Here is a 26,068-nt window from a genome sequence, read left to right as displayed (position 1 = left end):
TCTTGTAGGTAGTAGAATCTGTGTCTGCTTCCTTTGTTAAAAATAGGAAGGCCTCACAGGTTGTAATTTTTACTATCAACTTTTGTAAGGAGCAAATACAGTGCTCTTATAGAAGATAGATCTTACAGTTCTTTCACTGGTGATCCAAAATTTAGGAGTTATTTTAACAAGACATTGTAAAATCTGTCAGTAAATATCAGTAAATCCTTCTTTAAAAATTTAATTTATGCCAGGTAAATTCTTTGATGATGATGATGATGATGATGATGATGTTATGTTAGTCACCATATAGTACATCATAGTTTTTGTTGTTGTTTTTTTGACAGGAAGAGATCGCAAGTAGGCAGAGAGGCAGGCAGAGAGAGAGGGGTAAGCAGCTCCCTGCTGAGCTGAGAGACTGATGTGGGGCTCGATGCCAAGACCCTGGGATCATGACCTGAGCTGAAGGCAGGGGCTTTAACCCACTGAGCCACCCAGGCACCCCCATCATTAGTTTTTGTTGTAGTGTTCCAGGATTCATTGTTTGTGTATAATGCCCAGTGCTCCGTGCAATACATGCCCTCCTTAATACCCATCACCGGGCTCAATTCTTACATGGTTATAGCTGTGCTAAACCAAAGCACACTTTGTAAAAATCTGTTAGAATGCACCTGAAATTTCCATCGCAAATGTTAACAGGACAGATTTTCTAGGCAGCAATCTAGTTGGTCCGTCAGGTCCCTGAAGGCAGCTAGAATGTTGAAAAAGGTCCACCTTCTACCCTGTGACTAATTCTACTTCTTTGTTCTACTTTTCTTCAGAAATGGCTTCTTGTAGTACGGAATTGTCATCGGGACTCTGTGTTACTCTTTAAAGAGGGTGTACCTTCAAACCATTCCCATCTTACTCCTCCTGATAATTTTCTAAATATGGTATAGTACCAACTCAACTTGAAATTTCAAGAAGTTGATCAGGTTTCTCTAGTAGGATCTTCAACAAAACTGGAGGAATCATCTTAAATCTACTCAGGAGGGTCTTTTTAGAAGTTTGAAGACATCATTTACACACAAATTAATGAAATTATAAAATTTTCAAATTGGAAAATGCCTTGGAATGTATTTAGTCCAGTTTCCACACAATACATTTAAGGAAATGTGTCCCAAAGAGGTAGGGTGAGCTGCCCAAAGTCATATAGTTAGATAAACTAGTACTAGAATAGTAACCCAAGTCCTATTATTCTAGCCCGGTAGACTTCGCAAGGGCTCTCTGAATGTGGTTTTATTCTCATTTATATAGAATTACTTGCTGTAATAACCTATCCTTGAAACATTTTATTATTGGTTGGAATGAATTACCATACTTAGTTGCACATTCTTCTAAAAACAATGTTAGTTTGAACTTTGCCCTTGTTTTTACTGACCTAACCTCAAAATTTGTAATGTTTCCTTTGCCAGCACTTTCATTCTTAGCATTTTTAGTCTCTTCAACTAGAAACTCATTCTAAATGTGCTTCTTTTTGGTCCATGAAGAGTTGTAGTGATTTCTGTATTACCTATTTCATTTCAATCATGCTCATGCAGAAGTTATTCTTACTCTTTCCCTGGTAGCTTCTAGCACAGCCACCACCACATTTGTCAAGTAAGAATATATGTCAGATTAACACATGGCTTTTATTCAATTCAAGAAATCTTTATTGTGCATCTACTATACGCGAAACACTGCGCCGTCAAAGGACTAGGACTAGAGATGTCTGAAATAAGTAAAGCAAAATGCCCTCAATCTCACAGGGCGCCCAGGACAAGTGCTGCCGAGCATCACATAGTCCCCGTGGGATACGTAAAGGAGGGAAAGGAAGTGCAATAGAAGCTAGAAGGTTCAAAAATGCCATGTGGGGCACCTGAGTGGCTCAGTTAGTTAAGTGTCCGACTCTTGGTTTCCGCTCAGGTCATGAGCTCAGGGTTGTGAGATCAAGGCCCGCATCAGACTCAGTAATCAGCACAGTTTGCTTGTCCCTTTCCCTCTGTTCCCCTCTCTCTCTAATAAGTAATCTTTCTTTAAAAAGTGCACACGTGGTTAAAAGAATGAAAATTTAGCATGCCTGCCTTGAGGAATTTCAGGTTTTGTGTTTGGACAAAGACATATTTTATTTCTCAGTTGACCTTTTTTTTTTTTTTTTTTTTTTTAAACCTTTGTTAAGGACATGTTCATTACAGCACCTTCGAAAGGCTTCAACTACATACATTATGGAATTTGTATCACTTCCATTCACTGAAAAACACTGTGCTGTGAGCAGCTGCAAGTAGCTTGTTAGAATCAGTTGACTTTAAGTTGCAAAAATCACCTTGCAAACTTTGCATGAACATTCATTAATTCTACAGGTGTGGTCAGGGAAGTAGGGGAGGGGAGTAGAAGTAGTTATATATTTTTGCCTTCTGTGGAGTCTCAGAAAGCAACGCCTCAACTAGATTTGGGGAAGTACTACAATACTTGAAGGTCTTAAGGCCCAGGAAACACTGCTTATTTCTTTTTATTTATTTGATGTGGAGAAAGAGGGTCCCATGGCAACAAGATGGTTACCGGCCATGTGACCTGAGCAAGTTACTTAACTTCTCCAAACCTCCGGTTTTCATATCTATAAATAAGGATTAAAATGTGCAAGTCAAATTAGTTACAAATGTATAAAATATTGTTAAAGGGTGCAGCCTCTTACTCATAGAAGGGGTGGTGATTTATCACCTAGGGAACTTTCTAGTTACCTGTGTGTATTTTTCAAACGTAGGGACCCAAATGGATCATAGCACTACACCAAGATCTGAGCAGCAGTTACAGTGGCTTCTCCAAAATGATACCAAGCAGATGATGCATGGAGGCCTTAGTGACCCACAAAGATCACTTGATCTATGTGGTATTGCTAATGGTCTTTCTTGCCTCGGTTTGGGCCTTCACTGATTATGAAATGCCTTTTTGCATGTCCTTGCGTGTATTTTTTACTGCTACTATAACAGTTACCTCCTGAATTGCTACCAAAAAACCAATCTTCAGATTCTCTGGAACATGAAATCCTATAAACTTACCTCCGAAATTTCTAAGTACAGAACACACAGTGTGCCCTCATGATACTGGGGAGTTGGTTTTCAGAGTTCTGTCTTGTGTTCTGGCACACTTAAAAGGTAAAGGCTTGCAAATAGTATATTTTACATCTGTGCATTTTCCCTCAGTTTTTAATTATGTTTTCCTGATAGCAGCTGACCAGATGGAGATGCAGGTGCCTGGGTGGCTCAGTCAGTTGGGCGTCCGACTCTTGGTTTTGGCTCAGGTCATGATCTCACGGTCCTGGGATCAAGCCCTCTGTCGGGCTCTGTGATCCGTGCTCAGTGCAGAGTCCGCTTCCGATTCCCGTTTCCTCCTCCTGCTTGCTCACACCCTCTCTCTCTCTCTCTGAAATAAATAAATAAAATCTTTAAAAAAATATATATATTCTAATACTGGATATACCTCAGATGCACCTTTTACTTTATAGTTGAAACAAAAACAAGGAAGCCTTTCTAGCCAGAAGATACATTCCAGTTGTGTATCTAATTTATTCTATAAGCTCTTGTGTAGCAGAACATCAAGCCACTGGGCTAAATAATATGAATATGTCATATGAACACAATTTATACGTGGTTTGAAATCCAGAAAGGGAGAGTAAACTAGAGAAAGAACTAGCCAGCACAGAAAGCAGCAGTGCATGACAAATGCCACATGAGAGTTACAGATGAGAAGTGCTGCAGGAACTCCCAAGTAGGGAAGAACAAAGACGGGCTTCAGGAAGAAGCTCGCACTGGTCTGGTACGTCGGCCATGTTGCTCTAAGGCACCAGTGACACAGACCGGAAGCCAGGACTGGGGAGTCTGTCTCAAGAATGGCCCGTTTCTGCTTGAGGAAAGACAGCATGAGGCTGGGCACATCGCGAGAGATAAGGACAAGAAGTGAGTTAAGCAAGAGAGAGACAAATGTGATCGTGTAGGCACTGGGAAATAGTGACAGGCATTTGGGTGGATGACTGACTCTGTCGCTGTCGCGTTTTAAACAGATTGATTTGGTGGTGATGTACTCATTTAGGAGCAGATAAAGCAGGGGTTCAGTCAAAGTTGCTCCAGTGGTTTAGGAAGGAGACGATCAAGGTCTCTGCTAGCAGGGTAGCAAGTGGTGTACTGTTGGTGGGAATATGAACGGATACAGAATTTTGGAGGCAATGTGACAGTATCTATTAAAACTAAAAATGAATATCTAGTCAGTGACCAAGCAGTTTCACCTCTCAGAGATACCCTGACACTAGGGCCAAAGGCGGTATGAATAAGAGAGTTTGCTGTAACATTAACTATAAGGGAAAAACATAGAAATAACCTAAGGGCTCATCAGTAATGTGATGGCCAAATAGACTGTGATACCAAATGGAATTCTGGGTGAAAATTTAAAAAGCATGTTGTTAATCTGTAAGGAATTACCTTTAAAGCATAGTGTTGAGTGTGGTAAGGGAGAAAAGAGCCAGTTTTAGAACTGTAAGGACAGCTTGGTTCCATTTTTCTGAAATACTTATGTATCTCATATAATTATAAAACCAAGTCTGGAAGAGTGTGCAACAAACTGATGATAAGTGGCCATCTCTTTAGAAGGCACTAAGGTTAGAATAGGTGGTAAATTGGACAGATGTAGCAAATTTAAAGAACAAAAAAAGGTAACTGGTTAAGTTCTAGTATCAGATAAACAGCAACAGAAATGTTTAGTATAGGAGTTGCCTGGGTGGCTCAGTTGGTGAAGCAGAGGTTAAGCATCTGCATTTGGCTCAGGTCATGATCCCAGGGTCCGGGGATCGAGTCCTCCATCATGGCTCCTTGCTCAGCGGGGATTCTGCTTCTCCTTCCCCCTGCTTGTGCTGTCTCTCTCTCTTTCTCTCTTTCTGAAAAATAAATAATTCTGTGAGGATGACTCTTGTTTTATTAAAGAGGAAACTGGGGTTCAAAGAGGGTAACTGTCACATTTCATCACTTCTAAAATGTCCATTTGGAGCGCACTGTACAGTCACTGCCAACAGGCTCCAGTCACAACCGAGTTGGTACTGACTGCGCACGTGCTGGAGAACTTGCCGAATTAGTCCGTGACTTGGATGAAAATCCTGCCGATACAGGGGGAATCATGTGGGAAAACACAGACATCAAAAACTCTTGAATGGAAAAGTGATGTGAGAGAACAGAACTATGAGGGAGAAGAATTTTAACCCAATTATTTCACTCAAATGTTAATTGTGGTGTATGTTCAAGAATGATACATAATAAAAATCCAAACCTGAAAAGTCTAAGGAGTCCTTTTACTAAGTGTAACTAAAGCTTCTATGTGATAAGAAAGAGTTGTGTCACAGTTTAATTGGCAGTTGTTTTTCTTCTTTAGTGGTCCATTAAAATAATAGTAAATCTTAAAATAGATGGTAGTGTTTTAGATTCGGTGAAATACACAAAGATACCTAGTTTCACCTAGTGGGAAAGGTACAGTCAGAACCTCATAAGCCCATCCCGTGAGGCACTGTGGTGAACCATGTAGGGAATAGGATTGGACACTTTTTAAACTTACTCATATTTAATGTTTTGCATTTCAAGAATTTGAGAATTGTCAGGGAAATGGCAGTGATAAAAAATCTCATGTCTTTAAAACAAAACAAAACAAAATATCGTGTCTTTAACGTAATTTGGAGAAACCTTGAGTCCTCCAAATGCCAGATAAACAGTGGTTAATATTACATCTATATAACACGTATGGTACTTTCCAGTGCACTTACATACATGCACATTACCTGATTATGTAACAGGATGTGTCACCCCGTGTCCTCCTCCCATTGACCAGTGAAGACACTGATACAAGTGGAAATTAGGCAAAATAATTATACTGCTAAGAAGGAAGAATGAACAGATCCCAAAGGAAAACCGAGAGTTGTAGTCCACAAAGCCTCTAACGTTCAGCCTGCCAGACAGGTCCTGAAAAGCATGAGTGCGCTGGATAATATCCCAGATTTGGATGGATATTGGAAAGTCAGGGATTTGTTTTCTAATTGAGGTTAAAGAAGCATACAATAAAGAAATGCACTCATCTCAAGCATGTATTCAACCTGAATGCCACCACCACCCAGATCAAGAATGAGAAAATTTCCAAAGGCTTCTTCATGCCCCTTCCCTCTCCCTAGAGGTAATGACAACACTGGCTTTTTCGTATAAAAGTGTGCACCTTCTTGTGTACAGCTTTAATTACTCAACATCATATCTGTGAGAGAAGTTTTTATTTTTCTGTGTACCGGTAGTTGTACCAGTTTCCTAGTGGTTTAAACTAATTTGTATTTCTCCATCAGTGCCGTGAGAGGGTCAGTTGCTCCAAAGCTTTGTCAACACTTGGTGTTGTCAACTTAAGCCATTGTAATGGTGTCTAGTTATGCTTTTGATTTTCAATTCCATGGTGACTAATAAGGGTAAGCACCTCTTAATAAGCTTCTGGACATTTGGATTTCCTCTTTTGTGAAGTGCCTAGTCACGTCTTCCACCACTTTTAAAGATTGTGTTGTATGCCTTTTTTCTGATTGATTTCTAGGAATTCTTTGTGTATTGAGGGTTCTTTGTATATTTGTAAGTCCTTAATCAGATAATGTACAGCACTAAAGTCTTCACCCAGTGTGTAGGAATTTTTTAATGGGATCCTTCTCCTCTCCACTCCGCGCATCAAACATGATTTGATCATCACTGGCATCCCTCTTATCCAAACACTTTAAAATATAGAGAGGCAGGACATTTCCCTAATGCTTTTTTAGCCTATTTTGACAATTTTAAGTATGTAGTAAAATATTTTAAACTACAAACTAAACATATGTGACATAGTGAAACCTCATAACTAGACATTTATGTTAGAAACTTTTCCATTGTGCATTTTACATACCCCCAAAATGCTGAAAATACAATGCCAGATGAGAAGAGTTTTAAGAACTTTAAGTATGAGGAACAATTCTTTCGGCTTACCCACTGCTCTGCTTTATAAATACATTGTGTGTGTGTGTGTGTGTGTGCGCGCGTGTGTTAGGGGGTGTAAATACCGTATTGTTCTTAGATGTGTAATAGTATAAGATAAAAGTAAATCCCATTCAAGTATAAGGTATTAAGGAAACACCAGTAAGCACTGGCAGACCTAGTACCTCTTGGCAAACCCCAACACGTGTCGTGCCTGACAGATTGTAATGACTAGAAAATCTGTGCTGAAAGTTGCCTGGTGCCCCTAATTTTTATATTTTCCAAAGATTGCTGCCTATTAACTTAAGCGTGGTTGGCAGAAGGGACATTTATATGTATATTCATATTAAATTGTATTAAATATTAAAATTATACATCATTACATTATATAAAGTGATATTAAAATGTATTTTTATAGGGCGCCTGGGTGGCTCAGTGGGTTAAGCCGCTGCCTTCGGCTCAGGTCATGATCTCGGGGTCCTGGGATCGAGTCCCGCATCGGGCTCTCTGCTCGGCAGGGGCCTGCTTCCTTCCCTTCCCCTCTCTCTGCCTGCCTCTCTGCCTACTGTGATCTCTGTCTGTCAAATAAATGAATAAAATCTTTAAAAAAAAATAAAATAAAATAAAATGTATTTTTATAAATAAATATATATATATATAAAATTTCAACTGGCAACTCAGAAGAACATCAAAAAGTAAAAATCAGGCTTAGTTGGTTGAGTGTCCCAACTCTTCACCTCCGCTCAGGTCTTGATCCCAGGGTCATGAGTTCAAACACTGCATTGGGCTCCATACTGGGTATGAAGCCTACTTAAGGAAAAAGGTCTGGGGGTATCTGAGTGGCTCAGTGGTTTAAGTGTGGACTCTTGATTTTGGCTGGGGTCATGATCTCAGGGTCTTGAGTTTGAGCCCCAGGTGGAGCTCTGCTTAAGATTCTCTCTCCTTCTCTCTCTACCCCTCCCCATGGTCATGTGCATGGTCTCTCTCTCTCTCTCTCAAAAAAAAAAAAAAAAAAAAAAAAAAATCACCCACAATCCTACCAATTTAAACACTTGACAGAAAAAAGCAGAAGTCTCTCCTATTGTTCCTCCTTCCTACCCTCACCTCCAGTGGAACAACTTTTAACTGTAGCTCCTTCCCAAAATTTTCATATGTGTTCAGATAAGGTTACCACATTTAGCAGATGAAGACACTCGGTTGAATTTGAATTTCAGATGAACAACTTCTTCTCCATATAAATAATCTCACATATTGCATGGGACATAGTTAAACTCAAAGAGTCTTTGTTGTTCATTTGAAATTACAATCTAACTGAGTGTTCTGTGTTTTATCTGGCCACCCAGATGCAGACATAGCCACATGTACATTAACGTGTACACTTGCCTTTTATCAGACTCAGATCAAGCTGTATGTAATCCCTGAGGCTTATGCCTTGTACTGTTGATTTAGCTAGCTTACAGAATTACCAAGGTTCTTCCTAATGGCTGCTTCATATGGCAGCGTAGACTCACCACTTATCTCTCTCTCTCCTCCTATTGGTAGACATCTTAGGTATTTCCTTTTTTATTTAATTCTTTGAAACAACCTACCATTGATCCTCTGCGTATTCACTTATTATAGACTCATGTTGCTGCTTCTGTAGGGTGAATTCCTAGAAGTCCTAGCATGTTTTAAAAAACATTGTTCAGTTCCTTTATACTTATTCACCGGGGCCCACGGCGTGGGCAGCTGAGGGCCAGGTGCACCTGAAGCGCAGGTCAGGAGAAGCCCGGGCGGAGCTGATGGTTCGGTGTAGACACCGCGCTGGACCTCTCAGAACCAGCCTCCCCTCCATTGTCCGAGTCATGATACCAAGCACTGTTGTTCCCCATCGTGGCCCAGTGCCTGCCAGGAAAGGTGACTTGTGACACGAATTTAGAATGAATGACTCTGGATTTACTGAAGGGCTTATTGTGAGGGGGGTTAAATGAAACAACATCTGCACAGTGCCTGGGATGCTAATTTTTGTCATCCACCGCCATTTCCAGTTCCTCCCTTAGCATTAAGGGCCTCTAACTTAGTGAGGGAGACAGCATGGTACAGTGAAGTAGGGTAAGTTCTGTAATAGAACTGTACTTAGAGGGCTCTGGGATGACAGAAGAGGGCGCCTAACTTAGCCTGAGGGTGTGAGTAGAATTGCCCAGGACTTGGACAAGATCTACTTAAAGTATGTCTTCAAAGATAAATTGGAAAGAGCCAGACAGACCGATGTGTGTGTATTAGGGAAAAAAGGCAATGGAGGGAACATCCCAGGCAGAGGAAACAGCTTTGAAAAGGGGCAAGATATTGGGGCACCTGTGGCTCAATTGCTTAAGCATCTGGCACCTGTGGCTCAATTGCTTAAGCATCTGCCTTCAGCTCAGGTCACGATCTCAGGATCCTGGATCAAGCCCCCTGTCAAGCTCCCTGCTCAGTGAGGAGCCTGCTTCTCCCTCTGCCCCGCCCCCCTGCTCATGTTCTCTCTTTTACGCTCTTTGTCTCTCTTTCAAATAAGTAAATAAAATCTTTTTTAAAAAAGATATAATAAAGTCTATCACCTTTGGACCAAAGAAACAACCAGAAATAAAACCAGAGGTGGTTAGAGATCAGACATTAAAGTGCTTTAGGTCGCAAGCTAAGTTCTGCCTTTGTCTTATAGTGAACAGTAGAGGACTTCTGTATGATTCAGACTTATATTTTAGATCTATATTTGAGTCGACACTGTGAAGAAAAGATTAAAGGTGCTTCTGTCCAGAGATAGATAGCTTACTTGTGTTGGAACATTATTACAACCAACCAGGCAAGAGATACTGGCAACTTGACAACGACCATGGAAATGGGAGAGAAGGACTGATTTGAAATGTAATTTAGGAACTATAATTACCAGGATTTGGTGACTGATTAGCTGTGTGGTCAGAAGAAGAGAAGGAATCTAAAATGTCAGATTTTGACTAGATCATTTAGGTGGAGGGTGATATCATTTATAAGGTAAGAAATACAGAGGCTGAAGAACAGAGTTTGATGGAGATGAAAAAAATTGTTACTTTTTAGGGACATACTGAGATTGCAGTTGCTGTGGAATATTCTAGAAAACATGAATAGGAAGCTTTGAAATCTGCATGTCTGAAGCTCAAGAGAGCAGTCCCCGCCGCCATTATGACTTGCGATACCTCAGAATATGTCCAAATGTTGGAGCCATAAATGAATACGGTGAGGAGGTTAAGGCAGAATTTAGAATTTAAGAAAATTTTGAGACACATAATTGGGAACACAAACAAATGGCGAATGTAGTAACCACTGTAGGTAAAAGAACAGGGAGCTTACTAGAAACCCAGAGAAGGCAATAGTGAAAGCCCAGATGAAAGTGGAGACCGTGATATGGTGGTTTTCTCTCAGCAGCTTTAATTGTAGGAGTAGGGATGGGCAGACAGTTAATTAGGGTGAGGCCTCGGAGGATCGGTGTGAGAAGTGCGAGATGATTTTGTGGTGCCTGGAAAGAGAATGATCAGAAATACTGACTGGGAATTTCGGGTGGGCCAGGAAAGGACTTGAGGGCAAGAGGGGCCTGTTTAAGACAACGATCAGTCCAAGAAGTTTGGGGGAGGAACATTCTTAAATCAGAGCAGCACTCAGTGTCTTTATGTACCTACACCTGGATACTCTTAATATTAACGTTTTCTAGCCAATAGGGCCGCCCACCTTTCCCTGGACAATTCCTGTTGCACTGCCTATTTTAATGTGAACTTGCTGAATTCTTCTAAGATGGTCATTAGATTCTTAACCTCTTGTTCAGTTTTGCCTTGGTGCATAGCTCTTCGGTTTCATTTAGCTTAAAGATCCCCTCTGCTCTTGACCTCCGTGCTTTTCCTGACAAGATCCGACCACCCAGAGCCTCTTCTTCCTGTAAATGGAAGGAGTTACTAGTGAGGAGCAAGCATATGGTTCTCCTCCCCCTGGAGATGCATTTGCTCTCTCCCAACAGGCTCAGCTTAAAAATTCAGTCCTTGCAACAACACGGAATAAAAAATGTTGAGCCCGCATAAACAGCTGTGCATGCAGCTTTACCCAAAACAGATAATATGCACAGATGTGTTTATGGGAAGGAGGCATGAATACACAGTGTGGTGTTTTCAGCTTCTCACCACTGCAAGGATATCTTTTCTTTTTCAAGGAAAGAGGTACGTTGTGATAAGCAGTGTTTTAGGACCTATAATAAAAACCCTTGTAAAGACCATTTTTTGACCAAATGAAGCTAAGTGTTCTTTTTTTTTTTTAAAGATTTTATTTATTTATTTGACAGAGAGAGATCACAGGTAGGAAGAGAGGCAGGCAGAGAGAGAGGAGGAAGCAGGCTCCCTGCTGAGCAGAGAGCCTGATGTGGGACTCGACCCCAGGACCCTGAGATCATGAGATCATGACCTGAGCCGAAGGCAGCGGCTTAACCCACTGAGCCACCCAGGCGCCCCGAAGCTAAGTGTTCTTTTCAGAGTCCCCATTTGCTCCTCTCCCCCTCTCTGTATTGGAATGCACAGAGCTCAGCATTAATGGAGAACATAAGGAAATAACATCACAAATTCTAGTTCTCATTTGTTAAACTGGGGAAGCAACCAAAGTTAATTATGTAATAAAATTCATTAGTAATGTTTTTCCCTACTCAAGAGAAGCTTCTGAATATATATGTTGATGAAGTTAAAATTTATGTTGCGTTCTTAGAGTAAATGGTTAAGAGCACGTGAAAGAACCCATCAGACTGAGGGAACCTCCCCAGTTGGGGGCCTCGTAGATAAATCAGTTCAGGTACAAGGTAAAAAGCAACTTAAAACCCCCTTCGAAAGTTGGGTTATTTACAAAAAGAGGCCTGTCATGCATTCAGTGAATAATAACAGTTAATTTCTAAGGATGCTTCTAGATCTAAGATGCTTGTAGTCTTTAGGCTTTCAAAATAAGGAAAAGGCAGCATAACATTTGATTTAATTAAAATAAATATTTTAAGGTTTGTGCCATCTAATATGCACACCGTAGTGTTTGTTGATCTTAATGATGACTGTTTGGAAAGATGGGAGGCTGTCCATGTACTAACAGGAGAAAACTAGATGGCTCTGAACTTAGCCGGATGCCATTGTTGATGATGGGTCCTCTTCTTGACTAAGTGGCACCAGTCCAGAGACTGTTACCCAAGCTGGGAGGCTCACACACGAGTTTGAATCTTCACAACCACCCTACCAGAAAATGTTATCCCCATTTCTCGGATGAGGAGACTGAGGCTGGATGCTAGGGGAGGGGAACTTAAATAACGGGCCCAAGGCCCCCCAGCATGTAACCTAGAGATGTAGCGGAGCCATCAGAAGATGGCCTGTTAAGGCTGACCCAAGAAAACATGCACACACTGCATTTGGCTCTTGACTTTCCTCTTGTTTCCCCCTTCTGGTTCTAGTGCAGACACTACTGTCTTAGGTCTAGAGTAGAATAATAGCTTCCTTATAGTGCCTCCCATCTATTCTGTGTGCTAAAGCATCCGTAAGAACACACCATTCTTTTAAAGTTTCACTAGTTTCCTGCTGACTACAAGAGAAGTCTGTCTAAACTCTCTACACAGGCCCAGCCGTAAACCCCTTTGCAAGGTGGTCTCGTTTAGCAGTCCAGAGGTGTTGCTGGTCCTTGAATGTACATAGGCACTTGTTCTCTGAAGCCTCTGTTACTGAGGTCTTCCAGGCAGATGCTTCCCCAGCATCAAACCTGATAGTACTCCAAGGTCAGTGTGCACACTGCTTCTTCCTTGGTGCTTAAAGTCAGTGCCTATGGCACCTATGCCATTTGTAGTCCTTGCCCCGTACTGACTTGAAACTCGTGGGTGTAGATTTCTATCTTCTCTTCCCAGACAACAGTGCCCTGAGTCTCTGTCTCAGGGGTGTGTGTGTGTGTGTGTGTATGTGTGTATAACATCACCTACACAATGCCTGACACAGTAGGGACGTCATACTTCTTTGGAATAAGTGGTAGCAATGCGTTGTGTGCACTTTACACCATATAAAATACTTAAATATTTCATGTCCTGCTTATTATACATAATTATGTATTATTACAATATACATAATTATATATAAGTATATAATATCTTATTAAGTCTCCTCAAGGTTATTTCCATTTTTATAGTTGTGAAAACTGGGGCCCACAACTGTTGCAAATGACTTGCCTTAAACTATGTAACTAGTAAGCAGAAATTCAGATGCAAGCTTTTAGCTCTAAATTCAGTGGCCTTTCTTTTTAAGTCATACTGCCCTCAAATTTCTATTTCTCAAGAAATTTACAATGTTGCTCAGTAGCACTTGACAATTTAAAAAACAAATCAAATATCTAATATCTATTAATAATAACAATGTCTCTGGAGGCAGGGCAGAATTCACCCTGATTTTTTTTTTTTAAGATTTTATTCATTTTATTAGAGAGAGAGAGAATAGGAGCACAAGCAGAGGGAGAAGAAAACTCCTCACTGAATGTGGAGCCCAATGTGGGCTTGATCCCAGGACCCTGAGGTCATAACCTGAGCTGAAGGCAGACGCTTAACTGATTGAGCCATCCAGGCGCCCCATCCTGATTTTTATGAATAAAAAACTAGGTTCAGAATAGGTGGGCCTTGGTTAGTCAGTTTGAAATGGAACTCAGTAGTACTGGATTAAGAAACCACACTTAGAGAAACATTGATGTGGTGATATGAAATTAAGGTATTAGGAGATTTAGCCAGTGGTCTAATTTTGCACCTAAGTGATATGTTAAGCAAAGTGCTTTGATCCATAGAATGTTACTCTTAGGGATGAGAAAAGGTAAGTGATTGACTTCGAGTCATACCTCTGACTGTGGAACAGTGCTAAAATCTATGTCAGGTGGCAGGAATTTTGGATAGAGGTGGTAAGATAGGAAGAAAACATCTTCCCCTGTTTTTACTCCATGCTTCAGTGTTCATTATAGACCTAGGGGTATTGTATTTCTGAAATAATGAACCAAAAGTCTTAACACTCGTAGGAAGGTGCTCTAATGGCTAGCAGGTAGGAATACTGATTTCTGCTATGCCTCTTTGTTCCCTGTGCCCTAATCCAAAACTACTTTTTCTGATTTCCCTAGAGTTTTATCATCTGCTAAACTATTCCTCGTTGGGAAGAGTCAGTGAGTTCTTTTTAAGCTCATGGTTTTTATAGATTTCGTAGTCATTTTGAGTTGAGTTTGGGTCTCACTTCTCCGTGAAAAGCCATTAAACGTTTATAGAGGCCTGTTAATACAGTGTCCTAGGAAGTCTAGTACATCTGAAGGAAGAGTGATTAAAGCAGAGCCTTCTTTAAGAAGATGGGGCCATAGAGCAGTGAGTGAGTAAAGATGGAGGGACGGCCCCAGGAGTCCAAGACCAGAGAGCCAGGTGGGCTTTGTCTGAAGGCATTCAAGCATGAGAATGATGGGGTGGGATCAGGTCTGCATGTTAAAAACATCAGGCTAAGGGCACCTGGGTGGCTTAGTCTGTTAAAAAGCCAACTCTTGATTTCCGCTCAGGTCATGACCTCAGGGTCAGGAAATGGAGCCCAGCTTTGGGCTCCACACTCAGCAGGGAGTCTGCTCCAGATTCCACCCCCCCCCCAACAACTCTCTCTCACCCTATCCCTCTCTCTAAAAATAAATAAATAAATCTTCTTTAAAAAGCCTTTTAGCTAGCGATAGTGTACAAATAAAAGTAGAATAGCACACAACCATTAAAAATTGAGCAATAGATCTGTATTCCTTGACATGCAAATGACTTCAGTATACATTGTGATGTGAAAAAGGCAGTTACAAAATCACATACACTAATACACCATTTATAAAACAGAAAATAACTTTTTATATGAAAATATATAGAGAGAAATATTTGGGGAGGATACACCAGTATGTTAATTTTGGTTATCCTTGGATAGGAGAATTGTGGGTGCTATTTGTGTTTTCCCTTGTGTTTTGATTTTTTTTTTTTATGTTAACAGTGAATATGTGTTAACATTTCTAATCAGAAACATAGAAGTTCTTTTTCTTTCGGAGAACAGTGAGGCTGGGAGAGGGACCCAGTATGAAATGCCATGGCAAGATTAAGTTTGGAGTAGAATGTCCCATTGGTTGTGGCAGACGAGGGGTCATTGGTGATCTTGCATGAGCTGCTGCCTCTCCACTCACTGTAGTGATGTAATGTGGATGAGAAATAGGAAAATGTGCATTACTGTGTAAAGATCATTGTCTGAAAAAAGAAGGGGAGAGATACCTGGCTGCCTCAGTTGGTGGAGCATGTGACTCTTGATCTCGAGATGGTAAGTTCAAGCCCCATGTTAGGTGTAGAGATTTCTTAAAAAAGGAAGGGAGTTGCTTGGGTCATTTATTGGTCAAGGGACAATAGAGAGGGAAGAAGGCTTGGTAGGGGAATGGCTAGTAGAGCAATGGTGACTTGAATAAGCTGAATTGAATAAGACCCAGAGCATAGCGGGAAGGGTGAATACTGGGTAGAAGGCAGGAAATCCTTCCTATCAGAAGATAAAGGACAGGGCAAGATGCCAGTGCTTATAAATTTATAGGTGGACGCAAGGGATGTAATAGCATTCCCTTGATGGTCTGCGTTTCTCCCTATAGTGGAGTGTAGGCCAGAGTGCTAAGAGAAGAAAGGGAGATAAGGTAGGGAGACAGCCGTAAAAATTCAGACTGGCCTATAAGGACAGCAGGAGGGTTTATTAGGGACCAGTAGGATTGCCTGGTGGCACTGTGATAATCAGGATTGAAGGCTCACTTCATATTGATGATGGACACATACATGATCATTTCTCCCTACCCGCAAATAGTGCTCTGCAACATAGGTATAACAGCCAAGAAAGAAAGAGTGGTTGGGCTAATGGAGGATTAAGCTTTGTATAGAAGATAAGATAAAATGACCAACAAGAGAGATGAGCAAATTGGCAGATCTAGCAAATGGTGTATGAAGAAGTTGCTCCCCAAATTTAATTAGATATGCTGTCTAATAAGCTTATGTAAATTTAAGTGATGTGTTGATATCCCAACAAATGTAATTAAAGTAATATAAACATTTTTTAATTTAAAATATTTTACATCAGACTTGAGTGATCACACATTCCTGGTTTTTAGCCATGGAAATAAATGGCAAATAATGGAATGGGGTCAAAGAAGCCAAAGGTCTCTGAAGTTAAGGTGCTTCCCTAGAGCATCCTAGCTGCATAATGTTGAAGTCCTGCCGGAGAATGGTGAGTGTAGGTTAGAGAGGATGAGCCACAGACCCTGAGGAATATGGAGGACTGATAGCAAATGATAGCAGTAAGGAAGAGGATGTGGTGACAGAAACTTGAAGGAGGTATAAGTCTCAAAGAGAGAAAGATGACCACCTGGAAGTGATAATTGGGCAACAAGAAAAGAATATTGGGACAAGCCCCTTTGGGGGGGCTGGGGGGAGGTGTTAGGCAAAGAGGGCTGTAAATGAGAGATAGTGACCTTAACAGGTTTTAGTTAATATAATTTTAGTTAAGTGTGATGTGTTAGAATAGTTTTCTTTCTCTCTCTCTTTTTTAAAGATTTTATTTATTTATTTGAGACAGAGAGAGAGCATGAGCAGGAGGAGTGGAAGAGGGAGAAGCAGACTCTGCGCTGAGCAGGGAGCCCAATGGGGCTCGATCCTGGGACTCCAGGATCATGACTTGAGCCGAAGGCAGACTCTTAACCGACTAAGCCACCCAGGCACTCCTGTTAGAATAATTTTCAACTGCAAAATAGCTTTAAATACGGGCATTATTGCTGTAACAGGGCCAGAGGTGGGCAGCCCCAAAGTTGATTCAGCTATTCCACAACATCATCAAAAACCCAGACCCTTAACCTCATTGCACTCAGGCATTTTATGAGTGCGATGATGTCTCTCTTTCTGTTTCAAGATGGTTATTACAACTGCAAGTTAATATCCTCAAACAGTAGCACTTAGTGTAAGATGCACGGATGGTGGGGTGGAGGCTGGGAGGTGAGGAGGGAGTACAGCAAGAATTTTCTACTGTGGTCCTCTTATAAAGGGGAAGACACTTCCTGAAACTCTAGAGCAAATTTGCCCATACGTCTCATTGGCCAGGTCTCATGTCCATCCCTGGGTCAGTTCCTAACAAATGGGAATATGATTACCTTGGACCAGTTCATCATGGCTGACAACCAACAATGTCTACTACAGTAGGCAAATAATAATATGCTCCGCTTTGGAGCAGAAAACCAACTTTTGTAACACATTACCTCATTCGGAGAGGAGGGAAGTACTAAGTGAGGGGAAATTTCTCAAAAGATGGAAATGAGAAGGAAGAATGGGGAAAGATAAGAAGGTATTATTCCAGATGCAGCCATTAAAAAGCATATTGTTTTAAAAAATTATTATGAAGAATATGTGTTGAAATGGGGAAATATCCACAGTGTGTTGTTAAATGTTTTTAAAAAGATCACAAAACAGTGTGCATAGGGACAAAAATCATTTAGATCATTAGTCAATAACCTCTAGGCACTTGTGCTTTGTATTTTCTTATTTATGCAATGCTGATTTTTATATCCTGCTCTGAAAAAAAGTTGTAATTCACATTGCTATTTGTAGTTTCAATTCCCGATGACTTTTCACTGTGGGTTAATAATAGCCATCCTTGTAGCGTAATGATTCCTTCTTTCAGACTGTCCGTTTAATCATGACATTCTCCTTCACATACCAACATTTCCAGGCTTGGTGAAAATTAGTTGTTCTTTTCTTATTTCTAGTTAGTTGAGACTGATTCTTTTCTTACTTTGGCATTATCATCACTTCCAGGAATGAATAATATATGGATTCTTTTCATTCCCTCTTTAGAATACATATTTTATTAATAAAATTGGCATACAAAGCCACTTCTATTATGCTTTTATCCAGTTGCCTAGAAGCAGTAAAAATAGAAAGTCAGCACTTGCAATTAGAGGCCTTGCCTTTGTTGCTGCTGAAGAGTCCCACAGTGATGTGTTGCCCTTACTCAGTTATCCCATATCCCCCACCCCACCCTGGCCCGGCCGGTGCACGGTGTGATGAAGTGACAGGAAGACCAGACAGCTTGACTGGAACAGAACTCACATGGGAATCTTGTAGCTCCTCTCCAGATCTTCCCATTTATTGCTTGCTTTGAATTCATGAATTACAACTTTCCAGTTCATCTGAAGTTTTAAGGAACCTCCTTTAACCACCTCCCCCACTTTGCTTTGTCAGAATTTGTTTTGCCATTTGTGATTTTGGATGGCCATTCTTTGGGTACTTCTGATCAAAATGAGAAGCGGGGGGAACCTATTTATAAAGCAGTCTTTGCAGTCCATTGTTCTTGTCGGGGAATTAATCAGTGGAAGCATGAAGGAACTTCTATCAAGTTTTGAAGTAGGATAAAGGTGTGTGCCACACAGTAAGCTTCATGTGGAGACAGCAGATTCTGCCTGACACAGAGATAGGAGTGAGTGAAATGACCTGCCAACCGACCCAGACATGGCTTTGTTAGTCTCTACTCCATTGCTTTATGTAGTAACACTGTACCACACTTTACGGGAGAACTGTGATTTTAAAAGATGCTGGGACTAGATCTGGCAGTTCCACTTCTGGATGGAGAGAGAGAGAGAGAGAGAGAGAGAGAGAGAGAGTGTGTGTGTGTGTGTGTGTGTGTGTGTGTGTGTGGTGTGGTGTGTGTGTGTGTGTGTGTGTGTGTGTGTGTTATCCCAAATAATTCAAAGCAGGGTTACAAAGATCTTTGGACACCCACGCTCATGGCAGCATTATTCACAGTAGCCAAAAGGTGGAAACGACCCATAGGTCCATCAGCAGATAAATGGATAAGCAAAATGTGGAAAATACATACAGTGGAATATCATTCAGCCTTAAAAAGGATGGACATTCTGGCGTACGCTACCACATGGTTGAATCTTGAGGATATTATACTAGGTGAAGTAAGCAAGTCACAAAAAGACAAATACAGTATGATTCCAGTTACATTGAGGTAACTGGAGTAGTCAAATTCATGGAGACAGAGAGTTAGGAGAGTGGTTGCCAGGGTCCGGAGAGGAGGGAGAAATGGAGAATTGTTCAATGGGTATAGTTTAAGTTTTGCAAGATGGAAAAATTCTGGAGCTTGGTTGCACTACCGTGTGGATATACTTAGTACTAAACTCTGCACTCAAGAACAGTTAAGCTGGTCAGTTTAATGTTTATGTGTATTTTACCATGATTAAGAATTTTAAAATATATACTCTTGATCCACAAAAACAAAAAAAGATTCTAGGACCAGCCCTCATTATTATTAAAGAGCTCTTCTTTTCTTTACGGCTTTTACCATCACCTTTTATGTGTAGATGATTGTGATCTTTTATTTCTATTCCTAAACATAACCTCTACCTTAAATCAATGTGTTACCAGTTTAATGTACAGTACCTTTGTTGTATATGATCCATTTTTTATTGTTTTTTTAAAGATTTTATTTATTTATTTGACAGACAGAGATTATAAGTAGACAGAGGCAAGGCAGAGAGAGAGAGAGGGAAGTAGGCTCCCTGCTGAGCAGAGAGCCTGATGCAGGGCTGGATCCCAGGACCCTGGGATCATGACCTGAGCCGAAGGCAGAGGCTTTAACCCACTGAGCCACCCAGGTGCCCCTAGAACATGATTTTTTTTTTAAAGATTTTATTTATTTGTCAGAGAGAGAGGGGGAGCGAGAGCAAGTACAGGCAGATAGAATGGCAGGCAGAGACAGAGGGAGAAGCAGGCTCCCTGCCAAGCAAGGAGCCCGATGTGGGACTCGATCCCAGGACGCTGGGATCATGACCTGAGCCGAAGGCAGCTGCTTAACCAACTGAGCCACCCAGGCGTCCCTAGAACATGATTTTTAATGGCTGCATGGTTCTCTTCCCTGGGATATGCCATAATCATTATTTGGTTTTAGTTATATTATTTTGGAACTTCTACCAAGAGTCTAGTCCGCCTTCATTTAAAGGCTGGGGTACATGAGAATGGCTTGTTACCTTTATAACTATTACAACCAGCACAGTTTAAGTAGTGTCAACCCATGTAATGCTGATTCCATGTAAATGATGCTTATAGATTTATGGTAAGTTGATTTTATGTATTCAGATTTTACTAGGCTATTAAATCTTTTTTTTTTTTTTTTGGTGAGCATACAGGGTTTTCTTTTAATCCTACAATATTCCGCTGCAAAAGAGTTTTGAACTCTGTGAGCTTTGAATTAAATGATTTAAAATTTTTCGCTCAAGTCTCATGATCTTCAGTAATTCAACTGTGAGGCAGTTTGAGGCATGTTATAGACTTATAGTAAGTGTGATATGGAAACCCTCCTCAATCTTTAGTGTCTTTCACTGGAACACCTAATCTCAAAGGGAAAATACACTCAGCTATGTCAGGGACTCCAATCACAAAGAAGAGTAAGACATGGTCCCAATTCCTGAGAATGATATGTACGAATAAAACTGTTACACTAAACATGGCAGGAAAAAACACCTTTCCTTCAGAATCAGAAGAAGTGCTTGGATCAAAGACATTTCAAAGGACTCTTAAGCTTATTACCTGTTCGATCTCAGTTTACAGTATTGTGAGACATACTTTTAAATTAGCTCCTCAAGATTTTAATCTAAATTAATCTATTTTATATGAAACATATTTCACAGTAATCCTGGTGATATAAGGCAATGAAACTACAGATACTGCCAATTAAGGCTCTTTAAGTTAAATACAGATTTAAACCTTTTAACATTATAATGCATAATTCCGGTAGAAAAGGTTTAAACATCTAGTCCTGCTTACGATAAATAGTCACTTGGGGCCCTCAATCCATCTTTCTGAAGCAGGTGTCGTGGAAGTATGTTTCAACAGGACACCATCATGGAATGAAGTCTGGCTCCCAGTGACTTTGGGTGGGGTTTTGTCCTTGGTGACATACTCTGAGAAGATTCTGGACTTCACTCTGAATACTAGAAATCTGTAAAGCTGTGTAATCATTTCTTAAAGGTGTTCTAGAGGTTCAGTCCTGTCATTTCTTTAAAAACAAAACAAACAAGCAAACTGAAAACTTAGATCAAGCTTTTCTAATGGGAGAAACTTATATTATTGGGTCTTTTTCCAACTACAAGGTGTAATCAGTACCAAAAGATACGAAACACATAATTTATACCATACAGTAAATCACAGAAATGACAACTTTCAACGGACAATTCTGGATTTTTGGCTTTATCTATGTTGACAAAGTCATGGCCTCAAGGTTTAAGTGACAAAAATATACATCAACAATCTAACTACTTAAAAACAAAAAATAAGGCATAAACAACCACAGTCAATGATAATCATTTTTGTCCTCCTTATAATGTGTAAATTACAATATTTTCAAATTTGTTATTCAAGTTTCAAGTATCTTCGTAATGATTTGTCGTTTCTTCCAAAGTCCTCCTCTCTGCCTGCCTCTCTGCCTACTTGTGATCTCTGTCAAATAAATAAAATCTTAAAAAAATAATGTTCTATTAAAAAAAAAATATATATATAGTAGAATTTTGTTGACATGGCAAAAATATTCATATTGAATTGTTAAATGCCTTTAAAACAACCCCAAAATAACGTGTACAGAATAATAATTTTTATTTATAAATACATGTGTATATTAATATTTTTATATGTGCTGTATGTTGTATATAGATGTAAATACTATATATTTATTCCTATAACTATAGCAACATCTGTAATTTTTGAAAGACCAGAAAGACAAAATTGTTTAATGGTAAAGTTTTCTCTGTTCTCTAAATGATAGGATTTTGAGTGATTTATGTTCTTCCTCTGGATTTTTACAAAAATATTTGTTTATTTATTTATTTGAGAGAGAAACAGAGAGAGAACAGGGAGAGGAACAGAGAGGGACAAACAGACTGCATGCTGAGCATGGAGCCCCACATGGGACTCCATCTCATGACCCTGAGATCATGACCTGAGCAGAAATCTAGAGTTAGATGCTTAGGGTACCTGGGTGGCTCAGTGGGTTAAGCCTCTGCCTTTGGCTCAGGACATAATCTCAGGGTCCTGGGATCAAGGCCCACATCAGGCTCTCTGCTCAGCAGGGAGCCTGCTTCCCCCTCTCTCTCTGCCTGCCTCTCTGCCTACTTGTGATCTCTCTCTCTCTCTCTCTCTCTCTGTCAAATAAATAAATAAAATCTTTAAAAAAAAAAAAAGAGTTAGATGCTTAACCAACTGAGCCATCCAGGCTCCCCCATCCTCTGGATTTTTAAAACAATTTCTGCATTAAGCATGTACCAATTTAGTAGTTAAGAAAGATGTACATCTTGTATAAATAAATAGACAAATAAAAGCCATACACACTTTTTGTTTTTTAACTCTGTAGTTCAGGCTTTTTTTAAACTTTAGATGGGCTTTACTGTTAATTAACTAGTTCAAATTTTAAAATTTTTATTCTGTTAATGGCCTGCTTAAACTATCTGAGCACTGAAATATGAACCAAACCGATTTATTCTTTGTGCAGTGTTAAATGGGTGGTGTTGAGGGTAGAAGAAGGGAAAGATGGTAGGCTAGCATGGCATTACTTTAGGTTAATCATGCTGTTTAAAATCCAGGCCTTACAAGTCATGTGCATACATTTCCGGTAATGACTGATCTGCCCCACTACTTTTGTAAACATCACATGCTTCATTTTCACACCAGAAGTGTGTGCATTGTGAGGTGTGTGACCTGCAGTGGTTCCCAGGTCTTAAAGGACTGACCCTCAACAGTGCAGTTTTCTCTAAAGAGTTCTGCCTTTGAAAACCTAGAAGGTAAACCCTCCTAGTTCAGAATGTCCATAGACGGGCATCTCCGAGGGATTCTAATACACCTGTGACATTGAATTTCCAATGCTAAGGATTCAGCAGATTCGCTGACCTTGTCATTGGCCACATTTTCTTAGAGTTGTTTGTGTCTGTCTCCCTGGGGAAACAGGACACTTGAGTGATGGTCACTGACTGAATGCTTACCATGTTCCACAAAGCTCCCCCCCGCCCTTGGCAGATGTTACTTCATGTAATTTCATAATATTATAAAAAGTGAGCCCTGTCTTCTCTTCGCTTTCTGGAAAACTGAGGCTTTGGTTTTCAACAAGACCTCACATAAAGACAGAACTCCCAGCTCTGAAGGAAAAACCAGTACTGTCAACCAGTAACCAAATAAGGTCCATCTGATGAACAAGGATGTCCGCACAGCCTCTGCCAGCTCTGAAGCCCATGATGCTGCCTTCCCATTTGTCTAATCCTTATATGAACAAAATAATTCCATCCTCCCTTGTATACACCATTTGTACAATATTTGGGAGGGTAGGTCAGTCTGGTTAACCCAAGATTTCAAAGGATCAAATAGTCAGTATCTTGAATTCCTACTTTCACACACTGTTTCTGGGGTTTAAAACTTCTCATTTTACCAGTTCCAAAGTTAGAGAAAGATAAGACATTGGTTTATTTTTTGGAAGTCCCCCCTGCTGCCGGATCCATGCTGGTTGGTAGTGATAGCATTAAGAGCTTCCATTTATTGAATGCTTACTACTTTGCTAAATGCTTTACAAACAATGATCCTGTGAAGTAAGTTTTGTTGCTTTCCCGTTTTACAGATGGGAATGGAGGCTTGGGGGACGTTAAATGGCTTACTTGGCTTTATGTACTCATTCTGTCATTGATCTAATAAAGGAGTTCTTTGGGGATTTGAACCCACTTTTTCTAGACTGTGGTTTGAATCACGACTGACTTCTTGGCTAGTGTTGTTACTTTGAGATAATTGTATATACCTGTGAATCAGTTTCTTGGCCTATAAAATGAGGGTAATGCTATCATTAACCCAGTGTTGGGTTGTATATTGAGTTCCTAAACAGAATGTGTTTAGAACAGTGCTTGACATGTAGTGATTGCTTAGTGTTAGGTGTTATAAAAATAATAGGGATTCCCATTATATTACTACCGTTTACTTGGTTTTAATTGTGTAAGTAACGTATTAAACCGTATAAAAATTCATGAAATAAAAAGTATCTCGGTCTTACTGCTTACTTCCTCCCCCCAGTTTACTATAGACACCAGTTTGATATTCTTCCTCCAGAATATTTCCAGTGCCACCTGAAACTATTTTTAAATTTTCCTTTCATAGAATACAGGTCATTGTGAAATTTTTTGTTAGTGACCTTGAGACTGGGAGACTGGAGAGGTGGGAAGGGAGACAGATGGATTTCTTCCGTAAACACTTGTCAAATGCTTTCCAATGCTAATGATTCCGCATGTTGAATTCTGTTTTGACAGTTTCTTGATTTTCTTTTTTCATTTTATTTAGGACATGATGTTTCAGCTTCTCCGAGGTCTAGATTTTCTTCATTCTCACCGAGTAGTGCATCGTGACCTAAAACCGCAGAACATTCTGGTGACCAGCAGCGGACAAATAAAGCTGGCTGACTTCGGCCTTGCCCGCATCTACAGTTTCCAGATGGCTCTTACCTCAGTGGTGAGTGGGAATGTGCTGTTGTTTCATTAAGCTTATATTTCCTCTATTAAATGATGTACTGCCCCCATACCATGCCCCTGAGATTATCACTGCCTCTGGTCGGGTTGGGGTACAAAATGTCTTTGCGCCCTTTAAAAAGCAGGGCTAGAAAGAAAGGGTTTTGCTTACAACTACAGGCACATCCAGACTTGGCTCGTCACGGACAGGATCCATTGCAGAAATAGTCTGTTATGTTGTCGCCACTAGAAAGGAATCAGTTAAAAATTTCCAAATGCTTTTTCTCATAACCACTGTTTTCAGAGCTGCATACAGAGAGTCTGGGGAAACACAGCTCAAGGGTTTAGGGAGGAAGAGCTCCAGGAATGTTGATCTGTCTGTTCGTGAAAGCTCTCTTCTGAAGCTCTGGTGCTGACTATGAAGAAGAAATTAAATTTACAGTGAACCAGGATGCCCCATGAACAAGCAGCACCCATCCCTCCCACCCCGCCAAGCGCACCGCTGCCTATCAGTAGGCACTGATAATATTTATCTTTGAAAGACCTGTTTTACATGTAGTGAATTCATGTGGAAATACAAAAAGCCAAGGAATGTCCCTCTACTGTCCTACTTCCTTGGGGTAGGAGGTTGATGCTGAGAATCCCCTTGGGTCCATGAAGACTATAAAAATTGTCTTCAAAGCATTAGATTAAACCTTAAGAGAAAGACTCTTCTTGGGTCAGTATGCCATTTTTTACATAGTCCATCTCTAGCCTTGAAGCGATTCTCAATGAGGGGCCACACGGTCCTGGGTGGAGGGCACTGTTGAGAAATTTATAGCGGCATCTTTGGTCATCCTAATGACTTGAGGGATGGCAGTGGCTACAAGGAGGCTGATACTCTGCCCACCAAAGAATTGTTTACCCAAATTCCAGTAATGCCTCAGCTGAGAAATAGACAGAAGGGCAGTTAGACATTCGCTGAGGTAACTTGTCTTAGGAAAATGTCTAGTTTACAAAAATGTTCCATTTCCCCACCCCCAGAATATGGAGACTACATCTTGGACATGTAAGACCACATACTTTCTCAGCATTTTATGCTTTACCTGGGGCATCAGAATTTTTACAGAAGCTTCCTTGGAGTGTGTCACCATTGTTGAAAGATAAATCATACTTTTCAGAAGACAAGACAGTAGATTGTATTTAAAGGATACGCCTCAGCTTTGGGCTGGGTTGAGTGAGCCCTTGTATTCATATAAGATCACAGCCGAACTGCTGAGTCTGTGGGTTTCCCTGGTGGGAAGGGTTAGGTAGGCTGTGGGCTTCCCTAGAATATAGTTGTGCATGGTGTTTGGAGTCCCTGAGGAAAAGCTTAAAATAGGCTTTGTCATTCCAGTGGTTATCAGGGGAGCAAATGGAAGGAGCTGAGCTCCTTGAGTACTTTCATTGAGGGAAGCATGGGCACAAAAAACCATAAATAAAAACAGGAAACCCAGTTGGTTTTGTTTGGGGATTTTTTG

General features: G+C 40.4%; 1 protein-coding gene across 4 annotated transcripts in view; it reads left to right on the top strand.

The window, feature by feature from the left end:
* The window catches only part of CDK6 (cyclin dependent kinase 6), a 243,913-nt gene that overhangs the window by 90,260 nt on the left and 127,585 nt on the right, over positions 1–26,068 (top strand). For all 4 annotated transcript variants that reach the window (XM_059171112.1, XM_059171113.1, XM_059171111.1 and 1 more), the window contains exon 4: positions 24,406–24,573. In XM_059171112.1, coding sequence (XP_059027095.1) covers positions 24,406–24,573 — 168 coding nt within the window. The remainder of the gene's footprint in view (positions 1–24,405; positions 24,574–26,068) is intronic.

The sequence above is a fragment of the Mustela lutreola genome, chromosome 4 (genome assembly GCF_030435805.1).
Source record: "Mustela lutreola isolate mMusLut2 chromosome 4, mMusLut2.pri, whole genome shotgun sequence".
In the NCBI taxonomy this organism is placed as follows: Eukaryota; Metazoa; Chordata; class Mammalia; order Carnivora; family Mustelidae; genus Mustela; species Mustela lutreola.
This window is presented reverse-complemented; position numbering and strand designations above follow the sequence as displayed.